This window comes from Sturnira hondurensis, unplaced genomic scaffold (genome assembly GCF_014824575.4).
Source record: "Sturnira hondurensis isolate 20B ecotype Veracruz unplaced genomic scaffold, ASM1482457v3 Scaffold0006413, whole genome shotgun sequence".
Classification (NCBI taxonomy): Eukaryota; Metazoa; Chordata; class Mammalia; order Chiroptera; family Phyllostomidae; genus Sturnira; species Sturnira hondurensis.
Window position 1 is genome coordinate 20,422,078 of NW_028079044.1, and position 25,364 is coordinate 20,447,441.

General features: G+C 37.8%; 1 protein-coding gene and 1 pseudogene across 4 annotated transcripts; one reads left to right on the forward strand and one right to left on the reverse strand.

Annotated features, from left to right (window-relative positions):
* Positions 1-520: 520 nt before the first annotated feature.
* NFU1 (NFU1 iron-sulfur cluster scaffold) lies at positions 521-25,133 on the forward strand. 4 transcript variants are annotated; one of them, XM_037048196.1, is made up of 8 exons: positions 521-735; positions 2,423-2,523; positions 5,699-5,834; positions 6,746-6,812; positions 12,551-12,665; positions 17,004-17,064; positions 22,356-22,530; positions 24,506-25,133. In XM_037048196.1, exons 1-8 carry the CDS (start codon positions 677-679, stop codon positions 24,548-24,550), a joined length of 759 nt encoding a protein of 252 aa, XP_036904091.1. In that variant the 5' UTR covers positions 521-676; the 3' UTR covers positions 24,551-25,133. The 4 variants fall into 4 exon arrangements, with proteins under 4 accessions (XP_036904091.1, XP_036904088.1, XP_036904089.1 ...); XM_037048193.1 differs by lacking the exon at positions 521-735 and adding an exon at positions 1,002-1,171; XM_037048194.1 differs by lacking the exon at positions 521-735 and adding an exon at positions 4,163-4,215 and having other exon boundaries at positions 2,437-2,523.
* Positions 15,687-15,786, reverse strand: LOC118989008 (uncharacterized; annotated as a pseudogene).
* Positions 25,134-25,364: the final 231 nt, after the last annotated feature.

A 25,364-nucleotide genomic window follows, 5' to 3' on the forward strand; every position in this document is an offset into this window, starting at 1 on the left:
AAGCCAATAGATCCAGAACGTTTTGGAAGAATACTTAATGGGCTCTTGTACTTTGCTCTAAAAACTAGTCAATACTCATGTTTGTACAGCGCAGGGCAGCCACAAACAACGTGAGTCCTCGTATGTGTGTTGGTCTGAGATGACCAAGTCCGTAAGCCCAGCCAAACAGATGGGTAAGACACATACGTTCACATCGGGCCCAACGGAAGGCAGCTGGCTGGAGGAAGGCAAGAACGTTCAGGGGCCATGCTCTAGGGAGTCTCCTGAGGCAGTTCGCTGAGATGGGAACGGAGGAAAGTGGGATCTTAGAAATGGCTATGAGGCGGGTTTAGGGGTAGGGAACACCATTCTAACCGCAAGTCCAGTGGGTGGAAGAGCTGCACTCGGGATGTAAGAAAAGTGTGGAAGCTCCATGCAGGTGTGTTGTTCTTCGTGCCTTACTGAGGTATTTGTTTCCCTCCTTGTATGGGTTTACATAGTAGACAGGCAATGGTTGTAAACAGCTGGGCGCAAACCAGACCCTCATCGGAAGCAGCGCTACCTACCACCCATAGAGTGCGCTCTCTACGGTGCTAGTCCAGCTCCCGCAGGGCTGCGCCTGCGCCTGTGCCTGCGCGGGGCTTACGCTGCTCGGCGAAGAGGGAGGCCGGTCCCACGCCGGCGCACTCGGGCTAAGATGGCGGCGGCCCGGCTGGGCTGGGGTGCTGCGGCGAGTGTTGCGGGGTTACGCAGGCGGTAGGTGACAAATTCTGAGCTCGGTATGGCAATGCCGCTGAACTTAGGCAGTGGAGCAGTAATCGCCCTACCTACTCCCTCAAGTGGGGTGGGGAAAAGTGCCAGTGACCGAGCTTTTGGCTACGTCCTTGTCGCAGCAGTTGGGGGTTGAACTCTGGAGGTGGGCGACTCGCTGAGGCAGCTTCTCTGCTCCTGTTCGGATGCGGCCGTGCAGGACTCCCGGGCTCTTGAGACCCTGTGCCTGAGTCCTTGCGGTGGGGAGGTTAGCAGAGGCTGGCTGTAGAAACCCGACGCTAAGAACTCTTGAAATCATGCAGCCCCTCAAGCTCTTTTTCACATTTCCTCTTCTGCCGTTTAAAAACAAAATCAGAATGTCGTAAATTGGAAGAGAACATCTCACCACATTTCCTCGTTTTCTTAGTGAGGCCCAGAAAGGGTGACTTGTCTGAGGGCACACAGCATCTAGGTGAGGGAACTGGGATGAGAATTCAGACACCTAGATTTCCTCCCCACCGCTTAAAGCTACTGCGATCCCTTGCTTTTTCCCTTCCCTGCGCCCTGCCAATAGCGTCTGTCGACATTGGTTACGGGAAGAGCACTGAGGATTTCAGTAGGTGTTGTATCCCAATTTCATTTCTAGAACAAAAGGAGGAAAGGACCCAACGGGATTTAATCTCGTTGTAAGGCGTTTTAGTGTTAATGGTGCTCTTGAAATTTAAATGCATTTCTTGAAAAAATTAAGTTTGTAGTAGTCACCTCTCATGTTTGAGTCATGTCTGTCACATAATAATAGTAGTGATGACTAGTATTTATTGAACACCAACTACATGGCCTAGCAGCACTGTTTTAAGCACTTTATATGGATTGTTTATTTTTAAATACATTTCATTTTTTAGAATTTTTATTGATTGATTTTAGAGAAGAAGGAAGAGAGAGAGAAACATCCATTTTGTTGTTCCACCTATTTACCCATTCACTGAGCTCATAACTGAGCTACCTGCTCAGAGTCTACTTGGATTATTTGGATCTGTCTTTGCCCCAGTCTTTATGAGGTGGCTGTGAATATTAACTTCATTTTAGGGGTGAAGAACTGAAGCTGTCATGCTAGCTGCTCCAGGGACATAGAAATGTCCCATAATGTCCCATAGACAGTTCCTTAAAGAGTTTGCAGGTGAAAATAATCAGATGTTTAAAAAAGGGGATGATACATATGGACCACATAGTATGGGTTATCTCTTTTCAGGGAAATGTGTTAGAAACAGAAAAGGGAGGGGGACTTTTTGTTGTGTTTCCTTCTTTCCATTTAAATTCAGAATCGTGTGAGTCTACTGCCTAGTTTTTAAAAATTTAAAAAGAAGGGAAAAACAGTTTTTAGTTCTTTGCCTCCTTCGTGCATAACTGAGTCTGGGACTCCAGGTTATGAATCACTAGTATAGATGCATTTCTTCTTCTTGCACCAGATACTGCACTATCCTGTGTACACTCAGTCATCAGGGCTATAACTTGCCCCCTGAACTCTTGTTTTTAAGTTGTTTGTAGCTATTCCTTGCCTAAGAAAGAAAAATAATGTATATAGAAAATAAAAGTTTGGCTTTATTATTATTTTCATTATGGCTTTTTTAATATATGAGAATTAGAAACTGAGTTTAAAGGATTCTTAAAATGTCATTTTTGTTTTTAAATATAGGTTCTGTTGTATGATGACTCCATACACCATGAAGAAACAGCCTCTGCATCAGTTTGCACAAAGACCACTTTTCCCACTACCCCCAGCCTTCTGTAACACAGGTAAAATTTCACGTCCTTTAGAGCAAATTGCTTTTCAGAAGCTAATGAAACTGTGCCTGAATAAAATTTTGTGGGTCATAAAAGATGAGAATTTGTAAATTTTCTACTCTGATGCCTATAAAAGGATGTAGCATATTTTCTTATCACAGCATCACGCTTTGCTATAATCATGTGCTTACACATATTATTGGTATTAAATTGCAAGATTGGACATTTCAGTATCTTCTGTAACACATCCTCTGAAATATGAGTTGCTCAATAAATGATTTCTGAAATGAAAATATGATGAAAAGAATATGATGGGTTTGTGTTTCAAAGAATCATGTATTTTAAGCTATTGCCCTCTTCATTGTGATAAGACTACCTCAACCATCAGTAAATTTCTAGCTTTTATCCAGACCATAAAACATAATGTTTTGTAATTTTTTTGTCAAAATTAATCACTATTTTGGTTTTTTAAAAATAATCTGGTTGATGTTGCATGCTTTTATTTTCTTTAGTATTGGAAATAGGTTTTAAGATAGTATTGAAAATTATTGAAATAGAACCACTGTCCTGTGGCTAGGGAACCTTGGGTGGAGGGTATGTGTGTCTATGTATAAATACCTATCTGTATGTGCTCATGGAGCTGTTAAGAGTTTGGATTCAGCTCTTGGCCCATCTGCACTTTGAACACCGCCTGTGGCCAGGCTCTGGAAGATGGCTGACTTGGGATATTGGCATGGTTTGGATTAGGGTAGAGACACCTATCTCTACTGTGTATTGGGGCAAGAACAGGAGTGTCTTGCCTGTTTTCTTCAATCACAGAATAATTTAAATATAAATATTGAGTAACTGAGCATGCTAAGCTTTTTAAATTGGACATTAAATTACTTTGGGACTGAATTACGTGGTCATCTAGGCTTTTCCAATGGGAGAGCTACTGATTTTAGACTTTGATACTGACTTTCAGCACTATTAACCTTTGGTTTTGAAGGAACTTTTGCCTATCTATCTACCTATAAGTACCAAGCACAATAGGAAAACTTATTTTGGATCAGCCTTTCTGTCCTGGTGACACCATCATGACAGTTCGGGGGTGTCTTTCTGGATGATAGACCTAGGAGTCATTTTTGAAATACCTAATTAAACCAAAATGAGACCATAATTGGACAAGTCAAATTACTTTTTTGAAATAGCTTTGTTCATTGTGAAAAGAAAATTTATGTAGTGATGTCATATATTACTTTCTACTTCAGATAGTATATGTAGACTGCTCTGTTAAAAATTTTTTTTACACTTACAGTTCTTACCTTCAATTATTTCTAAAAATTTTTCTTCCTGTATGTATAGCTTTACACAAATGGATTGAGCAGAATAAATCCAGATTTAATTTTTCAAATACTGGTAGAGTGCATAACGTGTGAAGCTTTTGATTAGCAATAAATTGTTAAGAAACGTGGTGAGAAATGATAAATTGGAACCAGGGTTAAAAGAACCTTGTCTTTATATTTACAGAAAACCCTTTCTTTAATGTGCCATCTGAAAAATTGTTCCCTTGTAATACAGTTTTTCAGAGGCAGTTACTGGTTAGAAGTATAAACATTTTAGATCAAGCACTTGGACATTGAGGTTATCATTTAAAATTTTTCTCTTTTAGGATTTGCCTGGTCACCAACTCACCAACTGATATCTTATAGGACAATGGCCTCAGTAAGCAAAATGTATGGGATTTTAGTTTCAATTTCTACTTCACCAAGGAAATGAGTCAACATCAGTTAGCTGGAACTGCATGGCGAGGTGCAAAAACAATTCTCAGCTGTCAACTTAGAATGTTCTCTTGTAAAGGTTAAAAAAAGCACTTCCATAACAACCATATGTTTTGCCAGATTTAATCTGTAATTTAAAATAAAACTGTTGCTTTTTCATGCTTTACCATCTTTTCTAAGTTGTGTGGTATAAGGATTATGACAAGATAAGACTGATTTTAAATATATTTTCCTGTTATGCTTGGCATTAATAAGTATGGAGTGTCAGTATGCACAGTGGCTAAGCAAGTCAGTGATGGAAAATTGGTGGCTTTAGTACTTCAGTTGAGTGACACTGAGGTTTAGTTTCCACATTTGTAAAACAGGATAGAAACGGTACCTCCCTGGAAGGATGTAAGGATTAAATAATGTAATTCATGTGGAGTGCTTAGCACCATGCTTAGCACATGTTAATAACTCATTGAATTAACCTCTTTCCATATATTGCTCTATGATAAGAATTGGTATTCTTTTTTGGTCAAAAGGTTTATTTTCGTAATAAATAATAAAGGTCTGTTTAGTAGTTTTAAAACCCTAGCCCTGTCTGTCCTTTTGTCTAATAAGCTGTTATCATTTTAACTCAGGAAATTAAAGATTCTGTTCTTTCTTTATTGCTTTAATGAATTCATTCTCAATATATTCATGGGCCTAGAAGAAAGAGAGAAAAGAATCTGTAAAGATAATTTTTATTCCAGAAAGTGAGTCACATAGATTTCCACTTACACAATAATTTATAATGTCACTAACTCTGTGCTATTGGGCTGTTCCTTAACTCTATATAATTTAACAAGTTACTTATCTCCAAGCCTCAGTTTCATTTGCAAAGTGGGAATAATAGTATCTTCATAAGGTTGTTAAAGGCTTAAATATATTTGAAGTATTTGACCCTGTCTCTGGTATGTAAATGGTAGGCTCACAATAAATATTAGTTATTATTAGAAATTTATACCTTTTAAAAAATTTGTCTTTAAAAGGATGGTAGCACTTTGGAAAGAAGAGAATGTAAGGTTTTACTGTATTACTATCATAGTGATGACAATTTATAGTAGCCATTGGTATCAAAATCATAAATCATCACGTAGAATACATACATGATTCCTGAAGTATAATATACATTCCTACTTAAATATAGGATGTTACTGGAATCTGTTGAGTAACAAACTAAATAAGCAAAATTTATATAAAATTGAATGCAATTATAAATATATTGATAAAACAGCCTTTTTGTCTTTAAAAATTCTTATTTTGTCAGTTTGGGCAATACAGTCTTATTTTCTAATATACTAATTTTTCTTCTTTTGGTTCTCTGATAATGAGTACCTCATAGTCTATAAACTGTTAACTACTACTACTTTCTAGAATAACATTTTTTCTCTTTTTTCTTTTAGCGAGACACATGTTTATTCAAACACAAGATACCCCAAATCCCAACAGTTTAAAGTTTATTCCAGGAAAACCAGTTCTTGAGACAAGGACCATGGATTTCCCTACACCAGCTGCAGCATTTTGCTCTCCTCTGGCAAGGTATATTACTGTGTTCCACTTGCTTTTACTAGGAAACATAAATAACTGACTTGGGGGTAAAGGCAGCTTTATTGACCTATTGCATTTTTATGTGCACTGCATTTTTTTCAGAGAATACTTTCTTTTCAGTTAAGGGATAAAGAAACCTAAGAGTTGATATTAGGAAACCCTCTCCTGAAAAGTGATGTATTTGAGGGAGCTGTATCATGACCACATAAAAATTTATATTTTTACTTAAAAAAAATAACCCATCAAAATGATAATATGGTAAATTTCCATTCAGAATCTTTAAAACTGCTTTTAATAAACAATGAAAACTTACTCACTTAATTCTTAAGAATAGCTGAATTTCTAGATGTTTCAATATGAAGTCATTTCTATAATAAATCCACTTGTAACTATAATTAATAATAGTTATCAGATATGGAATGATTTTCTTGTTTTTAAAAACTGCCAGTGGAGATAATTTAAATATATGTCAGATGGTAAAGTAGAAACCATAAATTATGTTAACTAACCTTACTGTGGTAATTATTTCACTGTATATGTGTATCAGATCATCACATTGTACACCTTCAACTTTCATAATGTTTCATGTCAATTATATCTCAAAGCTGGAAGAAAATTTTAAACAAAAATAAGTCATTGCCATAAACAAAAGTTAGCAAAGCATGGAGGTAAAGCAAGAGGACTGAATGCAAAGGGAAATGAGGGATCTTTTGCGGTAATAAAAATGCCCTGTATTCTTACTGTGGGATTGCTCGATAGCAGGGGAAGAGCATAGAACAAGTTTGGCCATGGTTTGAAGGTGGTGAGGAGTACATGGAAGTTCTTTTATTTTTCTGTGTTTTGTTTATGTATAAACTTTTTATAATTACACTTATTATCTGTTATGTTTTATTTTTTCACAGGCAATTATTTAGGATCGAAGGAGTGAAAAGTGTCTTCTTTGGACCAGATTTTATCACTGTCACAAAGGTAAAAATATAGCATGAAATAAAATAGGCACTTTTAGTATTTTCTGAGTTGGAAAACCTCTCCAGAATTTCCATTCTTAATGTGTTTTATACATACAGTTATTAAAATATCTCAAATTAGAGACTTCCGCCAAGATGGAGGCATAGGTGGAAACACTGTGCCTTGTCCCACAACCAAGTTTGGATACAACAAAAGTTTTGGAGAACCAAGACACACCCAGAGACCAGAAAACCAAATTATACGGAAGTCCGACAGCTACGAACTGTTCAACGGGGACGGTAAGAGAGGCAGAGCCAGCAGCGGAGCAGGGTCGGGAAGGACAGACCTAGGAGCGCAGGCAGCCCGGACCTAGTCGGGGTGCGGGGCAGACTGACCAAGGTTGCACATTCGCGCGCAGTGAGATGGACCACGCAGGCCCCAGGGGGCGAACCCAGTGGTGGAGGGCTGACAGCGGTGGCACACTCACGTGCAGTGGAGTGGGGCACGTGGCCCTGGTGACAGTGGTGGCTGCGGTGCTGGTGGGGGTCGCGGAGGCGGGTGCCGGAGGGAAGCCATTGCCCCTCTTTGACCCCACCCCCACATACAACGTCACAACCCAGCGACTGAGTTGCCCTGCGGCACCGGTGAGGGCCGGGGTGGCAGGCGGCAGACGGGACGCCAGAGTCCCTCTTTGACCCCGCCCCCACATACAGCATCACAACCCAGCGATTTAGTTGCCCTGCAATACCAGTGAGAGCCATTGTCCCTCTTTGACCCCGCCCCCACATAACATCACAACCCAGCGACTTAGTTGCCCTGTTCTAGTGAACACTTTAGGGCTCTGATCCTGCTATGGAACAGGCACGAACAACCCGAAAGATGGCGCAAGAATAACTCAAAGTCCCAGAGCCAATAACTCTAAGCGACCAACAGATTGCCAGCCTCTCAGAAGCCCAATTTAAAACACTATTTATCAGGATGCTCACAGAACTGGTAGATTATAGTCACAAATTAGAGGAACAAAGTCACAAATTAGAGGAACATATGAAGGCTAAACTAATTGAAATGAAGGGAGATGTCCAGGAAACCAATAGCGATGGAAAGGAAACTGGGACTCAAATCAATGGAATGGACCAGAAGGAAGAACAAAACATCCCACCAGAAAGGAATGAAGAAATGAGAATTCAAAAAAATGAGGAGAGGCTTAGGAACCTCCAGGACATCTTTAAACGTTCCAACATCCGGATTATAGGGGTACCAGAAGGGGGAAAGAAACAGCCACGAGTGGAAAACTTATTTGAACAAATAATAAAGGAGAACTTCCCCAGTCTGGCAAAGGAAATAGACTTCCAGGAAATCCAGGAAGCTCAGAGAGTCCCAAAGAAGTTGGACCCAAGAAGGAACACACCAAGGCACATCATAATTACATTAGCCAAGACCAAAATGAAGGAGAGAATCCTAGAAGCAGCAAGGGATAAGGGGACAGTCACCTACAAAGGAGTACCCATCAGACTGTCAGCGGATTTCTCAAAAGAGACCTTCCAGGCAAGAAGGGGCTGGAAAGAAGTATTCCAAGTCATGAAATCCAAAGACCTACAACCAAGATTGCTTTATCCAGCAAAACTTTCATTTAGAATGGAAGGACAGATAAAGTGCTTCTCAGATAAGGTCAAGTTCAAGGAGTTCATCATCACCAAGCCCTTATTATATGAAATGCTAAAGGGACTTATATAAGAAAGAGATGATGAAAAATATTAACAGTGGAAGGACAGCAAACACAGTTATTAACAACCACACCTAAAACAAAAGCAAACCAAGAGGACAGCTAGATCAGGAGTGGAACCATAGAAATGAAGAACACATGGAGGGTTAGAAATAGGGGGGTGGGAGGGGGAGAAGGCACAGAAAATAGCATAGATGGTAGGTAGAAAATAGATAGGGGGGAGGGCGAGAATAGCGGGGGAAATATAGAATCTAAAGAAGTTGAGACGTGGATATAAACTAAGGGGGGGAGAATGGTGGGGGAGGGAGTGTGCGGGTGGAGGGGAATGAAGGGGGGAATAGAACAACTGTAATGGTATAATCAATAAAATATATTAAAAAATATCAAATTAAATTTACTTCTAACACATCTTAAGTAATTATTTACTAGAATTTCCAGTTCTCTCATTTTTCAAAAGAAAAAAACTTGAGCTTCTAAGGGTTAAATGCAGTGTCCAAGATTATATAAGTGGCCTGTAGCAGGGTCAGGGCTAGAATTTAAGCTTCCAAGTATTATTTTCACTAATTTTTAATGTAACTGATAGAGTAAAAAGAGAAGCAAATAAATAGTCACACATTATATATATTTGACCAACAGAATGATTGAATATATATTTCTCCTTTTAAAGTGGGCACTCACCTCATGGCATCTGACTCATTCTACTGTCCTTCAATAACACTTCAGAGCTTCACACATAAGAGCAGTGGATTGTGTAAGTTCTTCAGCACTTGGTCAACCTCTAAATGTCAAGAAACCAAGATAATTGTGCTACCCACTGCAGCAGCTAAGGCGGTACTTGCTAGAAAAGGCTGTTTATTTTTTTAAGTATACTAGATTAATGAGAAATGAACTATTTAAATTTGAACTATGTATCCTTTTATTTTAATTTTATTTATTTTTAAAAAGGTTTTATTTATTTATTTTTAGAGAGAGGGGAAGGGACGGAGAAAGAGGAGAGAAATAGCAATGTGTGGTTGCCTCTTGTGTTCCCCTACTGGACACCTGTCCTGCAAAGCCAGGCATGTGCCCTAACTGGGAATCGAACCAGCGATCCTTTGATTCATAGCCTGCACTCAATTCCACTGAGCTATACCAGCCAGAGCTATGTGTCCTTTAAAATCTTTTAATCAATTTGTATGCACTGAACTTAATCACTTGTTCAATTTTGCATCAGAATAAAAACATTCATTCAACTCCTCATAAGCAATTTGAAAGGATTATTTTGATGTACCATGAAAGCGGACATATGGATTAGGAACATGTAGCATCTAGTTCAGTATTCCTTTGTACCTGTTTCTCAGAAAGCTCTTTCTTGTCCATATTTGTGAAAGTGGTACTTCCCCCAAGAGCTCATTACCCTGTTCATTTTCTTTATTGCACTTAGCTTAATCATATTTTTTGTTTATTTTTATTGCCTGTCTTTCCTGCACTGGAATATAAACTCTGTGAAGATGAAGATTGTATGTGTTGTTAAGATTACCTAGAACAATGCCTAACATATACTATGCACTCATATTTTTGTAGATGGAACCAGTGATGTAAAATTTCCTAAATTGAATTTTCAGCTTTCCTTCCCCCAAATATAGGATCATGGTGAGCAAATCCATGTTAACTGATCCCCAGTCTTGACTAGTTTGGAGACATCTGGGCCTGTGCTTTTTATTCTTAAGTTTTCTTTCTTTGATATTTTTTGAGGGGAAAAAGGATTAGCATTTATTTAATATCTCCAACATGTTTGATAAGGCACTAGTGTTTTATGTATATTATCTGGTTTAATTCTTACAACTACTGAATTTTTCGTACTTTAAGATGCACCAGACCATAAGACAAGACGCACCTAGGTTTTAGAGGGGGAAAATAGGAAAAAATTTTTGAAGCAAAAATGTGGTAAAATATTTAATAACATAAATAACATAGGTTGCTGCCCGCCCGCCCCCTAGCCATGTAGGTTGCATTCGGACTATAAGACGCACCCCCATTTTCCTCCCAAATGGCAGCGGGGGAGTGCATCTTATAGTCCAAAAATGTAGTAGTTATTGTGTTTATTTTACAAACAGGAAATTATGTATTAATTTTAAGACATTTTTATTTAGTTCTTTTCATATAGCCTATGCTATATAAAAATATGTTCAGATAAAAACTTGATTATATCTTACAGGGATTTTTTTCTTGATTTGATTTTGGTAGATCATTATTTATTTCTTTTTTATAATTTAATTACTTTTTTTGAAATTTCTTCAGCTCCACTCTTTTTTCTTAATGAAATGATATAACCAATAAATAATATTCTAAATGAGGGCACACATTGATATTTAATAGGTAGAATAACATATTTGATTTGTTTTCTTTTAGTCAACCTTCCTTATCATGGGCTATTCCATTTACCTGATATCTTCAACAATTCCCTGTTTTCCTTTTGATTTGTAATTGATAATTCAGAGGCTTCTTTATTATATTATATACCAAGGAGACAACTTGGTATTTATTATTTATGTCTTTTTCTAAATGTGTAAGTATATTTTCAGCTTATATGCTGCCTTTTTCTCATTCAGACAACTTCAGGAAATGTTTCTTTTTAATACTAAGATTTCCTTACTTAGTAGAACCCTCTATTTACTGAAGATATGAGATAGTCCTCTTGACCATGTTCCAATAATTTATTCAAAAGTGACCCTGAGGTGTGGTTGATGTGGCTCATTGGACTGAGTGCTGGCCTGTGAACTGAAAGGTTGCTGGTTCAATTCCTGGTCAGGGCACATGCCTGGGTTGGAAGCCGGAGGTATGGAACTGGTTGATATTTCTATCCCTGTCTTTCTTCCTTCCCCTCTCTAAAAAGAAAGAAAATCTTTAAAAAAAATTTACCTCGAACTAGTTCCCATTCCCACTCACTAAGGCATCTCACTAGTTTTGCTCTTGCACTCCATAGCAGTGCCCATTTATTTCCCCTGTAGTATACTACCTCTAAATTCATTCTTAATCCATTACAAAAATAGTTCTTATGCATGTAGCCTCAATTTTAATAGCATTTAAGTATAGACCCTAGCCAGTACTTTCCTGAGTCTACATAGACTGCATCTAATAGTTCTTCCTCCTAAAGAGCTCTCCTTTAAAAAATTAAAACAGTATATCCTGCCTTTTTCCTTTTAGATGTTAGTACTATTTAAGTATATATGAATTATACATCTTTTGAGAAGATTTTATTAATTTTTTTAAAGGGGAAGGGAAGGAGAGAGGGAGAGAAACATCAATGCATGGTTGCCTCTCATGTGTCCCCTGCTGGGAACTGGCCTGCAACCCAGATGATCGAATTGTGATCTTCTGGTTTGCAGGCCTGCGCTCAACCCACTGAGCTACACCAGCCAGGGCCCGAATTATACCTTTAAAGAAAATGTATAAAATTAACTGGGTGGCCAGGTTTTGGGGTGAAATAGTTAATAGATTCTTTCTTAAGGATACTGATCTTGTTGACAGTTCACAAGTCCTGTAGCATAGTAGCCACAAATAAGACATGTCCTATGTTTTGGTTCTACAGTTGTCTCATTGGATTTCTTTAATACTCTCAAGTAATAATGTATGTAAACTGAATTGTTTTTTAATGGTTGTCAGATATCCTATGTGTTTGATCAAGCAGTTATATCCTGTTTTATTTAAAAGAATAAGAAGTTTCTTTATTATCCTGTTTAAACATAACTGTCTTTACCTCATGAAAAAATATCTTTTTGTCATTTTGGTATCCCCTATATAGCTCATGGTATATACAGCACACTTAATACAGGTTTGATGAATGAATGAATGAGAAATTTTGTACAATTGTATCTTCTGAAAGTCATTGTAAGCCAGATCCTTTAACGACTGGAAGTAACATGTATTCTCCATAAATGGATACTGTTGCATAGTACAAGATATATATAGAAAAAGATTCTTAAAAGATACAAGTATTATTTTATATTTGTGCCCTTGGGTGGAAATTTTAACATTTTCCTTAAAATATTTACAGGAAAATGAAGAGTTAGACTGGAATTTATTGAAACCAGATATTTATGCAACAATCATGGATTTCTTTGCATCTGGATTACCCTTAGTTACTGAGGAAACATCTTCAGGAGAAGCAGGTAATATGTTGGGTAATTAATACTTATCTTTTAAGAAAGACTTGTACTTTCTTCATATTTGTCTTAATTTCATAAGTCATGGGAATACAGATTTTTATCATTGTATTATATATAGCTCCAGAACCAATTCCAGAAGGAAATAAAACTTCATATATATTATACTAGTTTTGCACATCATTTTTGAATACTTGTCTACAAATTGAATAGAAAAATTGAATATAAATTGAATATAAAATTTAGTTAATCCAAACTAAATTTTCCAATAATAAAAATCGTCAGAAAAAAAGTATAAAGCTCACCAATTTGCCCTCCTCTCAGATTTAACAAATGTTAATTTTTGGCTATAACTGCTTTAGACCCTTTTTTTTAAAAGATTTTTTTTTTATTTTTAGAGAGAGGGGAAGGGCGGGGGAAGGAGAGGGAGAAAAACATTGATGTTAGAGAGAAACATCAATTTGCTGACTATTGGACACAGGGACTGTGACCTGGGACTGAACCCCCAACCCAGGCATGTGCCCTGACTAGAAATAGAACCAGCAACCTTTCACTTTGCAGAATCATGCCCAACCACACTGAACCAGTTAAACTGTTCAGGGTTGCTGTAAGACCCGTTTTAAAATAAGATATTAAAGATACAGCCAGATCCCTACAACCCCAGTCTCTTTCCCCTTTCTCCTTCCCGTTTGCTTTTAAACATTTACTGCAAATACAAGTCTCTGCAGGGAGTGTATAATGTTGGGTGTTGTTTTTAAACTTTAACTCATGTTCTGTGCAACTTTCCTTTTTCCACTGAGTATAATATTTTGAAATACATCTGTAAAAGATGTAATTCTATTATATTTAGTTTAAGTGCTGGATAGTCATTATATGAGTAAACCACAGTTATTTTGTTCCTTATGTTCAAGTGAATTGTTCATGCTGATTTCTATTACAAATATTGCAGTGGGCATTTTTGTACAGCCTCTTTGTGCATCTGTGCAGTTTCTTTAGAGTATATTCCTAAAAGTAGGATTGCTGTTTTATAAATTGTTCTAATTTATATACAGTTTAGAAATGTATATACATCTTACATCTTTATTATCACTTAGTGTCTTTTACATTTTTTAATCAGTACGTTAAGTGTAAAATGGTATCTTGCTTTAATTGCATTTCCTTGGTATTAAGGTACTGAGCCTGAAGGTTTTCATTTTTACTAGTCATTATTCGCCTTGTGAATATGTAGGGTCTGGCACAAATAACGCCCTTTTAATTACAAAATCATAAGCATGTAATTTTGTAACATAACAATATCACACTCAAGCATACCATATGACATTTTAGGTGAAATGTTCAACTTAAAACTATAAATTATTATACCCATATGATTACCCTATCAACCACACTCAAGCAGGCCTTACTTCTGCTGCACGCTGTATTTCTTGTTCATAATCTTTGCCCATTAAAAAAAATGGAATTGTATGTCTTTTTTGTATCGAGTTTATCAGATTATTAAAAAATATTCTAACAAACAAAATAGAAACAGGTGTGGATACATGGAACAGACTGACAGCTATCAAATGGGAGGGGGGACTGGATGAAAGAAAGTAATTGTATTAGCCAAAAAGGCATATGTATAAACCATTGACACAGACAACAGTGTGGTGATGGCCAGAGGAAGGGGAAGCAGGGGCTGCGAGAAGGGGGGCAAATGGGGAGGAAATGGGGACATCTGCAATAGTGTCAACAACAATAATAAAGAAATTTACAAGTGACTTCCGCCAAGATGGAGGCATAGGTGGAAACACTGTGCCTTCTCCCACAACCAAGTTTGAATACAACAAACGTTTGGAGAAACAAAGACACAACCAAAGGACAGAAAATTGAATTATACGGAAGTCCGACTACATCTAACCGTTCAACGGGGACGGTAAGAGAGGCGGAGCCAGCAGCGAGCAGGGTCGGGCAGGACAGGGCCCCCGACCCAGGCGTGCAGGCAGATGGGAACCAGTTGGGGTGCGGGGCAGACCGCGGGCGCATAGTCGCGCACAGTGAGACAGACCACGCAGGCCCCAGGGGGCGAGGGCTGATGGCGGTGGCACACTCGCGTGCAGTGGGACGAAACGAGTGGGCCCGGTGACGGCAGCAACTGCGGCACCGGTGAGGGCCGCGGCGGCAGGCGGCAGACAGGACGCCATAGTCCCTCTTTGACCCCGTCCCCACATACAGCATCACAACCCAGCGACTTAGTTGCCCTGCTCTGGTGAACACTTTAGGGCTCTGATCCTGCTATGGAACAGGCACGAACAACCCGAAAGATGGCGCAAGAATAACTCAAAGTCCCAGAGCCAATAACTCTAAGCGACCAACAGATTGCCAGCCTCTCAGAAGCCCAATTTAAAACACTATTTATCAGGATGCTCACAGAACTGGTAGATTATAGTCACAAATTAGAGGAACAAAGTCACAAATTAGAGGAACATATGAAGGCTAAACTAATTGAAATGAAGGGAGATGTCCAGGAAACCAATAGTGATGGAAAGGAAACTGGGACTCAAATCAATGGAATGGACCAGAAGGAAGAACAAAACATCCAACCAGAAAGGAATGANACAAAAGCAAACCAAGAGGACAGCTAGATCAGGAGTAGAACCATAGAAATGAAGAACACATGGAGGGTTAGCAACAGGGGGGTGGGAGGGGGAGAAGGGGGGAGAAGGCACAGAAAATAGCATATATGGTAGGTAGAAAATAGGGGGGAGGGCGAGAATAGTGGGGGAAATACAGAATCCAAAGAACTTGAGACACGTGGCTATAAACTAAGGGGGGGAGAATGGTGGGGGAGGGAGTGTGCGGGTGGAGGGGAATGAAGCGGGGGAATAGAACAACTGTAATGGTATAATCAATAAAATATATTTTAAAAAAATTTACAAGTGGAAAAATAAGAAGTATTCTGAGTTAGATTTTTTCATAGCAGATAACTTCTCTGAAACCATGACTTTATCTTTTTACTATGTGTCTGTCATTTAGAAATTTTTTTCTTTTTAAAATATAGAATGTTTCATGAATTTCTGTGTCATCTTTGCTCATGGGCCATGATAATCTCTATCATTCCAATTTTAGTGTTTGTGTTGCCAGAGCAAACATAGCTTTTCTTTTTAATGTAGCCACATGATCTCTTTTTCTCTGTGGTTTGTACTTTTTGTACATGATGAAAATAAGTTATTTTGTGTAAAGTACTTGGAAGAAGTGCACATGGAGCTCATGTATGTTATGGTATAATTTGAATTGTTTACATTTTTAGTTTTTCTGAAGGTAAATAAATTTCTTTAAAAAAAATTAAAACCCATAAAAAGGCTTTGGTGAAAATCAGTGTATAACCTTACAAAGTAAAAGAAAAACAAAAATGAAATAAAATTGAAAGACAACTTTTTGCTCAGACTTGTGGAACATTTTGGAAATTTCTATAAGGTTTACATTTATATTCATTATGATCATCATTTTTTAAAAAATACTTTATTTCTTTTTTTTTATTTTTAGAGAGAGGAGAAGGATAGGAGAAAGAGGGAGAGAAACATCAGTGTGTGGGTGCCTCTCACATGGCCCCCATTGGGAGCTGGGCAGACAACCCAGGCATATGCCTTCACTGGGAATTGAACCATGACCCTTTGGTTCACAGCCCGTGCTCAATCCACTAAGCTACACCAGCCAGGGCTGATCATCATTTTTAAAGCTACAAAATTGAGAAATTGAAAATGTAACTTACAAAAGTAGGTGTGCTTTTTTGTGTCTAAAGTTTCCATCAAAATCTAAACAACTTCTTGTTTCTGCTACTTTTCAGTCTTGAGAATGAGGAAAGTTTATAATTTTTTATTGACCAAAATATTCAGACCCTGTTCTCTTTAGTAGATTAAATTATTTCAGTATACTCACTGCTGTCACCAGATACTGAATGGATCAGTGCTCCTTAATTTTCCTTCAGAGAATCTAAGGAGTGATCTTTCTATTACCCCCAAATTAGTTTATTACCATACCAAATTAAATGTTCTGTGCTTTTATTTTTTAATGAGACATTAAAATTAAGTTAAATTTGCCCTGTTTTAATAAATGTATTTGGATGGTTATGAAATTTTAGTGGTTTTTAAAAAATAATCTTTTTATTTAATTCTTGTTCAAGTACAACTTTCTGTCTTATATTCCCAACCCTGCCCACCCCCCACCCCATGCTTGCCACCTCCCTCCCATTTCCGCCCCCACCCTTAGTTATTGTCCATGTGTCCTTTATACTTGTTCATGTGAGTCCATCCCCTTTTCCCCTGAAATTTATAGTGTTGATAATGTTCTATTTGTAATTGTTTCTAGGATCTGAAGAAGATGATGAAGTTGTGGCAATGATTAAAGAATTGTTAGATACTAGAATACGGTATGTGCTTATCTTTCTACTTGAAATCAAATAAATATACTACAGAGCCGATTTTTATTATAGCAATTTCCTTTTGGTTGTAAGATTATAGTAGAGTTTTAAAAGAAGTATAAGTTAATGTAAACCACAGTAGGTAACCATGATAGGTGAATTTAAAGCCTATATATTGTCTATATTTGCTCCAAATTTTAAAACAATGTAAACATAGTCAGTAAATGAATTTATTGTTCACATTCACCATTTAGGTTCTTTTTAAAAAAAAATATTTTATTTATTTATTTTTAGAGAGAGGAGATGGAAAGGAGAAAGAGTGGGAGAGAAACATCAATGTGTGGTTGCTTTTCATGTGTCCCCTACTGGGGACCTGGCCTGCAACCCAGGTATGTGTCCTGACTGGGAATTGAACTGCGATCCTTTGTTTCACAGGCCCGCGCTCAATCCACTGAGCTACACCAGCCAGGGCTAGGTTTTTTTTATTGTTGTTCAGGTACAGTTGTCTCCATTTTCCCCCCTCTATCCTTCCCTGCCCCACCCACCTCCATCTACACCCCTTAGTCCTACCCCCCTTTGCTTTGTCCATGGGTCCTTTATACATGTTCCTTGTTTGATATTGTTTAATTTCTTTTAAAAAATGGTTTAGTGTTTGGGAAGATTGTGAGGAGAGGATTACTTGTTTTTTGGGGCTATTTTCCATAAAGAATACATTTAAATAAGTAGAGAGCTTCAGGCTTCAGCATTTTACTTCTAGCAGATGGATGGTCTTAGTCAGAAATTCTAGAAAAACAAGGTAAAATACAATTAAAAGAAAAACTTTGTGTGTGAAGGCATTAAATAGTTATCAAAGCAAATAAGATTCTGTAGAGAAAGAAAGCATGTTGAGGCTTCCCTCAGAGCATTTGCTGATTCTCGATGTGAGGCTAGATTATGAGAAGCTGGTCAGGGGCAGCTGCTAAGAATCAGAGAAAGCATTTAGCTTTTAGCAAATTTGTTGAGATGGGAAGACAAAAATAAAAATTCTGGGTCACCAATGAAGCTTTGTCCTAAAGGGCCAAGATTCTAGAGAGAAATTAAGAAAAAGTAAGCCTAACAGTTGGAGGTTCTCTCCCAAGGCACTTGCTTATTTTTATCTGGGTAGGGAACAAGCTAAGAAGTCAAGAAGCAGTTGGAAAGCTAAGCAGAGTTGTGGCAGTCTTGGGGTTCTAGGGCTGATAAAATTGGAGGTTAGGGTCAGTCAGGGAGGGTGCGGCCTCAGGAAACATCCAGACTCTTAGTTGGGTTCCCTGTAGGACACAGGTGGCAAACACAAGGCCTGGCACCTCATTTCTATCCTGCGGCAGCGTCAAGCTCTTGCTTAACTGTTAAGGAGTAATTACATTTATACAGTCCTAAAATTACATTTGGCCCTTTGAAGGCAACCGTGAGGCTGAAGTGGTCCCCCGTGAAAATGAGTTTGACACTCCTGCCCTAGGACTATACCCTTGTAATAGGGGCAAATGAGAAGTAGACCATGTCAATAAAGAAATCACAAAGGGCTCTGGCTGGTGTAGCTCAGTGGATTGAGCACGGGTCTGTGAACCCAAAGGATTGAGGTTCGATTCCCAGTCAGGGCACATGCCTGGGTTGCAGGCCAGTTCCCAGCAGAGGATGTATGAGAGGCAACCATACACTGATTAAAAAAAAAGAAAGAAATTACAAAGGAAATGTGAAATAGAATATCTACATGACCTTTACATTTGTAAATAGTTTTTCCAACAGGACAAGAAAAATCATGGAAAAGGACATAAATTAGACTGTAGTATTTTCTTCAACAAAGGATGCCATTTACAGTGAAAAACAAAATATAGAGAAGATATTTATCATACATATATGGCAATATATTTTGAAATCCTATAGTTAAGAAAAAGACAAGCAATCACATGGAGACTGGAGCAGTCTCTTCGCAAAAGCACTGGAGCAGCAACTCAAAAACAACAGTAACCAAATGGCCACTAAACATGAAACAGTGCTCAACCTCATTAGTCACTATGAATATTCAAATTAAAACCACAATGATCTATCACTGCTAATGCATTGGGAACAGTTAAAATCATTAAAAGTGACAGCACCAATTGATGAGGATGTGGAGCAACAGAACTCTCATGTACTCCTGATAGGAATGTACGTTTCTATTAGCATTATCTGCTAAATCTGAACATGTGCATATTCTTGATCCAGCAATTCCACTCAGGTGTATTCCCAGTATCATATATATGGGTACCAAAAGACATTTGCGAGAATATTCATAGCTGCACCATTCATAAAAACCAAAAACTTGTATTAACTGGCTGTTCATGAACAATAGAAGGCACAGATTCTGGCATATTCACTTAATGGAATACTATGTTGCAGTGAGATTGAATGAACTATACTACATGCAGCAACAAGGATGAATCTCTGCATAAGAAGTCACATACAAAAGAGTGAATACTATATGATTTCTAAATGGAATTTATATTTATAAATATTAAAGTTAAAAAAAGGCACAACTGCTCTGGCTGGTGTAGCTCAGTGGATTGAGCAACAGCCTGCGAATCGAAGGGTCGCTGGTTCACTTCCCAGTCAGGGCACATGCGTGGGTTGTGGGCCAGGTCCCCCATAAGGGGCATGTAAGAGGCAACCACCCATTGATGTTTCTCTTTCTCTCTCCTTCCTTTCTCTCTAAAAATAAATAAATAAAGTCTTAAAAAAAACAGGCAAAACTAATCAGTGGTGATAACAATTAGGAAATAGTTAACATTTGGTTAGGGGGAGCGATCAGAAGGAAGTACAAGAGCACTTCTGGACTTCCGCCAAGATGGAGGCATAGGTGGAAACACTGTGCCTTCTCCCACAACCAAGTTTGAATACAACAAAGGTTTGGAGAACAAAGACACAGCCAAAGAACAGAAAATTGAATTAAATGGAAGTCCGACAACAACTAACAGTTCAACCGTGACAGTAAGAGGGGCGGAGCCAGCAGTGGAGCAGGGTCGGGCAGGACAGATCCTCCGACCCAGGCGGAAAAGTGGCCTGGACCCAGTCAGGGTGTGGGGCAGACTGACTGAGGTCGCACATTCGCGCACAATGAGACGGACCACGCAGGCCCCAGGGGTCGAGGGCTGATGGCGGTGGCGCACTCGCATGCAGTGGGACGAAACTCGCAGGCCCTGGTGATGGTGGCAGCTGCTGCACCTGTGGGGGCCGAGGCATGAGGTGGCAGACGGGATGCCATTGCTCCTCGCTGACCCCACCCCCACATACATCATCACAACCCAGCGACTGAGTTGCCTTACCCTGGTGAACACCTAGGGCTTCTGCTACGTAACAGGCACGAACAGCCCAAAAGATGGTGCAAGAAGAACTCATCGTCCCAGAGCCAATAACTCTAAGCAACCGAGAAATTGCCAGCCTCTCAGAAGCACAGTTCAAGACACTGTTTATCAGGATGCTCACAGAACTGGTTGATTATAGTCACAAATTAGAGGAACATATGAAGGCTAAACTAATTGAAAGGAAGGGAGATGTCCAGGAAACCAATAGTGATGGAAAGGAAACTGGGACTCAAATCAATGGAATGGACCAGAAGGAAGAACAAAACATCCAACCAGAAAAGAATGAAGAAATAAGAATTCAAAAAAAAAATGAGGAGAGGCTTAGGAACCTCCAGGACATCTTTAAACATTCCAACATCTGAATTATAGGGGTACCAGAAGGGGGAAAGAAACAGCCATGAGTGGAAAACTTACTTGAACAAATAATAAAGGAGAACTTCCCCAGTCTGGCAAAGGAAATAGACTTCCAGGAAATCCAGGAAGTTCAGAGAGTCCCAAAGAAGTTGGACCCAAGAAGGAACACACCAAGGCACATCAGAATTACATTAGCCAAGATTGAAATGAAGGTGAGAATCCTAGAAGCAGCAAGGGATAAGGGGATAGTCACCTACAAAGGAGTTCCCGTCAGACTGTCAGCGGATTTCTCAAAAGAGACCTTACAGGCAAGGGGCTGGAAAGAAGTATTCCAAGTCATGAAATCCAAAGACCTATATCCAAGACTGCTCTATCCAGCAAAGCTTTCATTTAGAATGGAAGGTCAGATAAAGTGCTTCTCAGATAAGGTCAAGTTCAAGGAGTTCATCATCACCAAGCCATTATTATATGAAATGTTAAAGGGACTTATCTAAGAAAAAGAAGATGAAAACTATGAACAGTGAAAGGACAGCAAACTCACAGTTATTAACAACCACACCTAAAACAAAAGCAAACCAAGAGGACAGCTAGATCAGGAGTGGAACCATAGAAATGAAGAACACATGGAGGGTTAGCAACAGGGGAGTGGGAGGAGGAGAAGGGGGGAGAAGGTACAGAAAATAGCATAGACAGTAGGTAGAAAATAGATAGGGGGGAGGACAAGAATAGTAGGGGAAATATAGAATCTAAAGAACTTGAGACATGTTATAAACTAAGGGGGGGAGAATGGTGGGGGAGGGAGTGTGCAGGTAGGGGGAATGAAGGGGGGAATAGAACAACTGTAATGGTATAATCAATAAAATATATCTTTAAAAAAAGCACTTCTGAGGTGCTGGTGTTCTGTGTCTTGGTCTGGGACAAATGTATATTCACTTTGTGAAAATTAATTGACTTACTATACATGATTTATACATTTTTCTGTATTAATGTTGTATTTCAATGAAAAGTTTACCTGAAAAAAAATAACTAGCATGTGTCAATCTCCCTGTGTTTACCCAAAATAAATTTAATAAGTTTATCATAGGTAATTACTATAATTATTAGGAAATTTGAAATCTTAATTACTTGAGATTATTATACACAAGATTAAAATGTAATAAGTGGAGCAAATATTTGTATGAGTGAAGTTGGCAAAATTAAAATTACAAATGAGACTAGCTACATTTATTGTTCTCTATTGTAAGAGTAGCTCTAAGTTTGTGAATTTTATTGATACAGAATCTAAGCCCTGGCCCTGACTGGTCTGGCCGAGTTGATTTGGCATCTTTCTGCAAAGCAAAAGGTCGCTGGTTCGATTCCTGGTCAGGACATGTGCCTGGGTTGCAGATCTGTCCTTGGTTGGGGTGCATACAAGAGGCAACTGATCAATACTTCTCTCTTATATTGATGTTTCTCTCCCACTTTTTCTCCCTTTCTTCCCCTCTCTCTAAAAATAAATAAGTAAAAAAATATATGTAAGCTGAATTGTATTAAATTTCTTTGGTGAAAACTTCTATTAAATATATCACAAATATACTGTGACCACAGGCCAACTGTGCAGGAAGATGGGGGAGATGTAATCTATAAGGGCTTTGAAGATGGCATCGTACAACTGAAACTCCAAGGTTCTTGTACCAGCTGCCCCAGTTCAATCATTACTCTGAAGAATGGAATTCAGAACATGCTGCAGTTTTATATTCCAGAAGTAGAAGGTGTAGAACAGGTATGCCAATATTATGTGATGGTTTAGTTTTCGAGAAGAAAAGAAATTCATGACCTGACATTTTCTTAAGGGCTGGATTTTATTGTTGCAATTGTTGTTAAACTTAAAGACTCCTTAATTTAGAATTAACTTTAGTATTATGAATAACTACTGTGTGCCAGACATTTTTACAACTATTACTTCATTTAATGTTCTAATACCACAGTGTATTGAGTAAATCATTTCCATTTTGTGCATAGAAAATTGAGACTCAGAGGGCATGCATACACTGCTACTCTAGTTATAGAAAAATTAGGAAAAGTGGATTCAAAACATAATGTTTTATAGATGAGATTTAGAAGTCTTTAGAGGAACAGCTCTACTACTCATATTTATCCACTTCTTGTTCTTATGTTTATCCACTTCTTATTTTTAAATGTGCAGACATGAAGCTTATCAAGAGATCATACTATATTTTACAGTAAAACAGTATTTAGTAAGACCATAGAGCTTTATCTACAGCCTGATGTCAACGTTTTTTCCTGCCCTCAAGATAGTTGAGGAATACAGCACAGCATCTTCTAAGTAGTAATAGTGATCCTCACTGCAGTGATTTTCAGCCGCTGCAGTGATTTTCAGCCAGGAGACATGGTCTTACGGGGAGAGAGATTATCAAGAAGGGAAAGTGTATGTGGAAATTAGAAATTTGATAAAACTCTTCAGGTAATTCTATGCCTTTATAGAGAAGGCATCTCCTCTCAGCTCCTTTGAGAGACACTCATCTCTGGGTGATATTAAAATAGGTTCTTTGGGTACAATACATGCCATCTCGTTTTTTAAGTTCTCTCTACTTTGGTCCAAAGCTGCTTTCTGTGTGTCTGTTTCAGCTTTATGTTTATGGGTAGGTTACTTGATAGACCTGTAGTCATATCTAGGTCTTTGTGTTCCTCTGCAGCACTTAGTCCCATTTGTTACATTAGGAATATTCTGCCTAAAATAGGAGTTGATTGACAAAATTCTTTGGATTGGGTGTTGCTAAGATTGGATATAAAATATCAATTTCTTGGAAGTAAATACCCATTTTTACTCAACACAGAAGAGAAACTATGAGACAATTGTTTCTTCATTGATTGTCTCAGATCAGAACCAGATTTCATCTAGATTTTTTAAAACTTATTTTTGTTCCATTTTCTTCTGTATGCTTTTTAAAAAAATATATTAGTTGACACGGTAGTGGGTTGACAAAGAAACATTTCTATTTACTTGTCCAGGGTGGGACTCTCAGCTGTAAATTTGAATTGGCATTTAATTGTATGTATGGTGAAGAGAAAAAAAAAATCTTAGGTTTATATAACTCTTCCTTACTGAAGGAGTTATTCTTTATTATTTGAGTAGTATATTAACTCATGAAAGGATAGTAATAGGTTTGGTTTTTATTCTTCAAGTAGTTTCATTGGTAGTTTTATTAACTTATTAGACATGAAAGTCAACATTTTTCTACGGTTTAAAATGAATTTTTATCTGAGTAAGCCCAAGTAGTTGCCAATATATTTTGTTTCCCTCCCTTTTTTAGGGATTCATTTTTCTAATACATATTTTTACAATAACAGTTTGGTATAGATCCCAGAATACATTTAAATAAATAAAATTTTTGGGGGGAGAAATAAAAAAGTCTTATAGCTAGGAAATACCAATTAATCATCATAGTCTTCTCTGACCAACTGAGACTTGGCTACTATTGCCTCTTTCAGGGAAAAGCAATAGAGACCAGTGCTTTTATTTAATTTGTTAATATTCAGTTTGCTTTTTTGTTGTTAGGCTACCAGGTCACAATGTAAACCTTGTTCTTTAGGGCTGTTGGTAGATTTATTTTTATTGACATGCATTGTTATAGACTAAAGTATTTCAGGTAAACAAGTAATGTTAAAAACAGGAAAATAGCAGTTTCTGATTTTTTCCGTAATTCTTAAATTCTCTTTATTTTTTTTGGTTTTAGGTTATAGAAGATGAATCAAATGAAAAAGAAGGAAACTCACCTTAAAATAATTTGAACTTTTTGGGGGGCTCAGCAATTGGACTTGTTGATACTATATACCAAGCTTTTATTATTAATCTGCTAAGGAACTTGCAGATTAATAAAATATGCCTTTCTTTAGAGAATGATTTATAAATATTACATGTTTGCTTTACCTCATATGAGTTATTTATAACATCCTAAATCATCTTCTCTACATGTGCATTTTATCCAGGGATATTTTTATTTTTAGTCTTCATTTCTCATTGTTTATTCTTTGCATATTGTGTAAAGCAGTTTAAAATACATTTTCCCTTATCTAATTTATTTACTTTTTAAATGCAGAAATAGAGAATGCTTTTGAAAAATATTCTAAAATGGCTTCGCTTTTCATGAGGTGTTCGAAACTGTTTTTACTGAATTTTTATCTTGTTAAAAACAACTAAACAATTCTAGTTGAAAAATGATACAGTTATCAGTCCCCAGTGTAGTAGCATGTAATTTCTCCCTAAGAGACTACCCCCCCCAAAATCATAATGCTGAAAACTAATTTTAAAAAAACAGGTTACAGAATGAAGAAAAATTTCCATTAATTATAAGACAGTGTAGGCTGAACTGAGAAAAAAATGCCTTAGCATGCTCAGGCTTTATCTTTTGAAACATAATCTCTGAAAAAAATATGAGAAGCTGCTTTGGTCCTTCTGCTGGTTTCTTTTGACTTAGATCTGTAATCTGTGACATGCCAGAAATTTGGACAGTTATCTTCCTACTGTAGGGCACCACTTTTTAAACAGCATAGATAGCAAACTATCCTATTTTTATAGAGATTCAGAGACAACAG

Excerpts from the sequence above, each read along its gene's own strand:
- NFU1 (XM_037048196.1), top strand. The coding sequence starts at position 677 with ATGGCGGCGGCCCGGCTGGGCTGGGGTGCTGCGGCGAGTGTTGCGGGG. Across the intron at positions 736-2,422 it reads GTTGCGGGGTTACGCAGGCG|GTTCTGTTGTATGATGACTC; the intron begins GTAGGTGACAAA and ends TTTTAAATATAG. Across the intron at positions 22,531-24,505 it reads AAGTAGAAGGTGTAGAACAG|GTTATAGAAGATGAATCAAA; the intron begins GTATGCCAATAT and ends TTTTGGTTTTAG.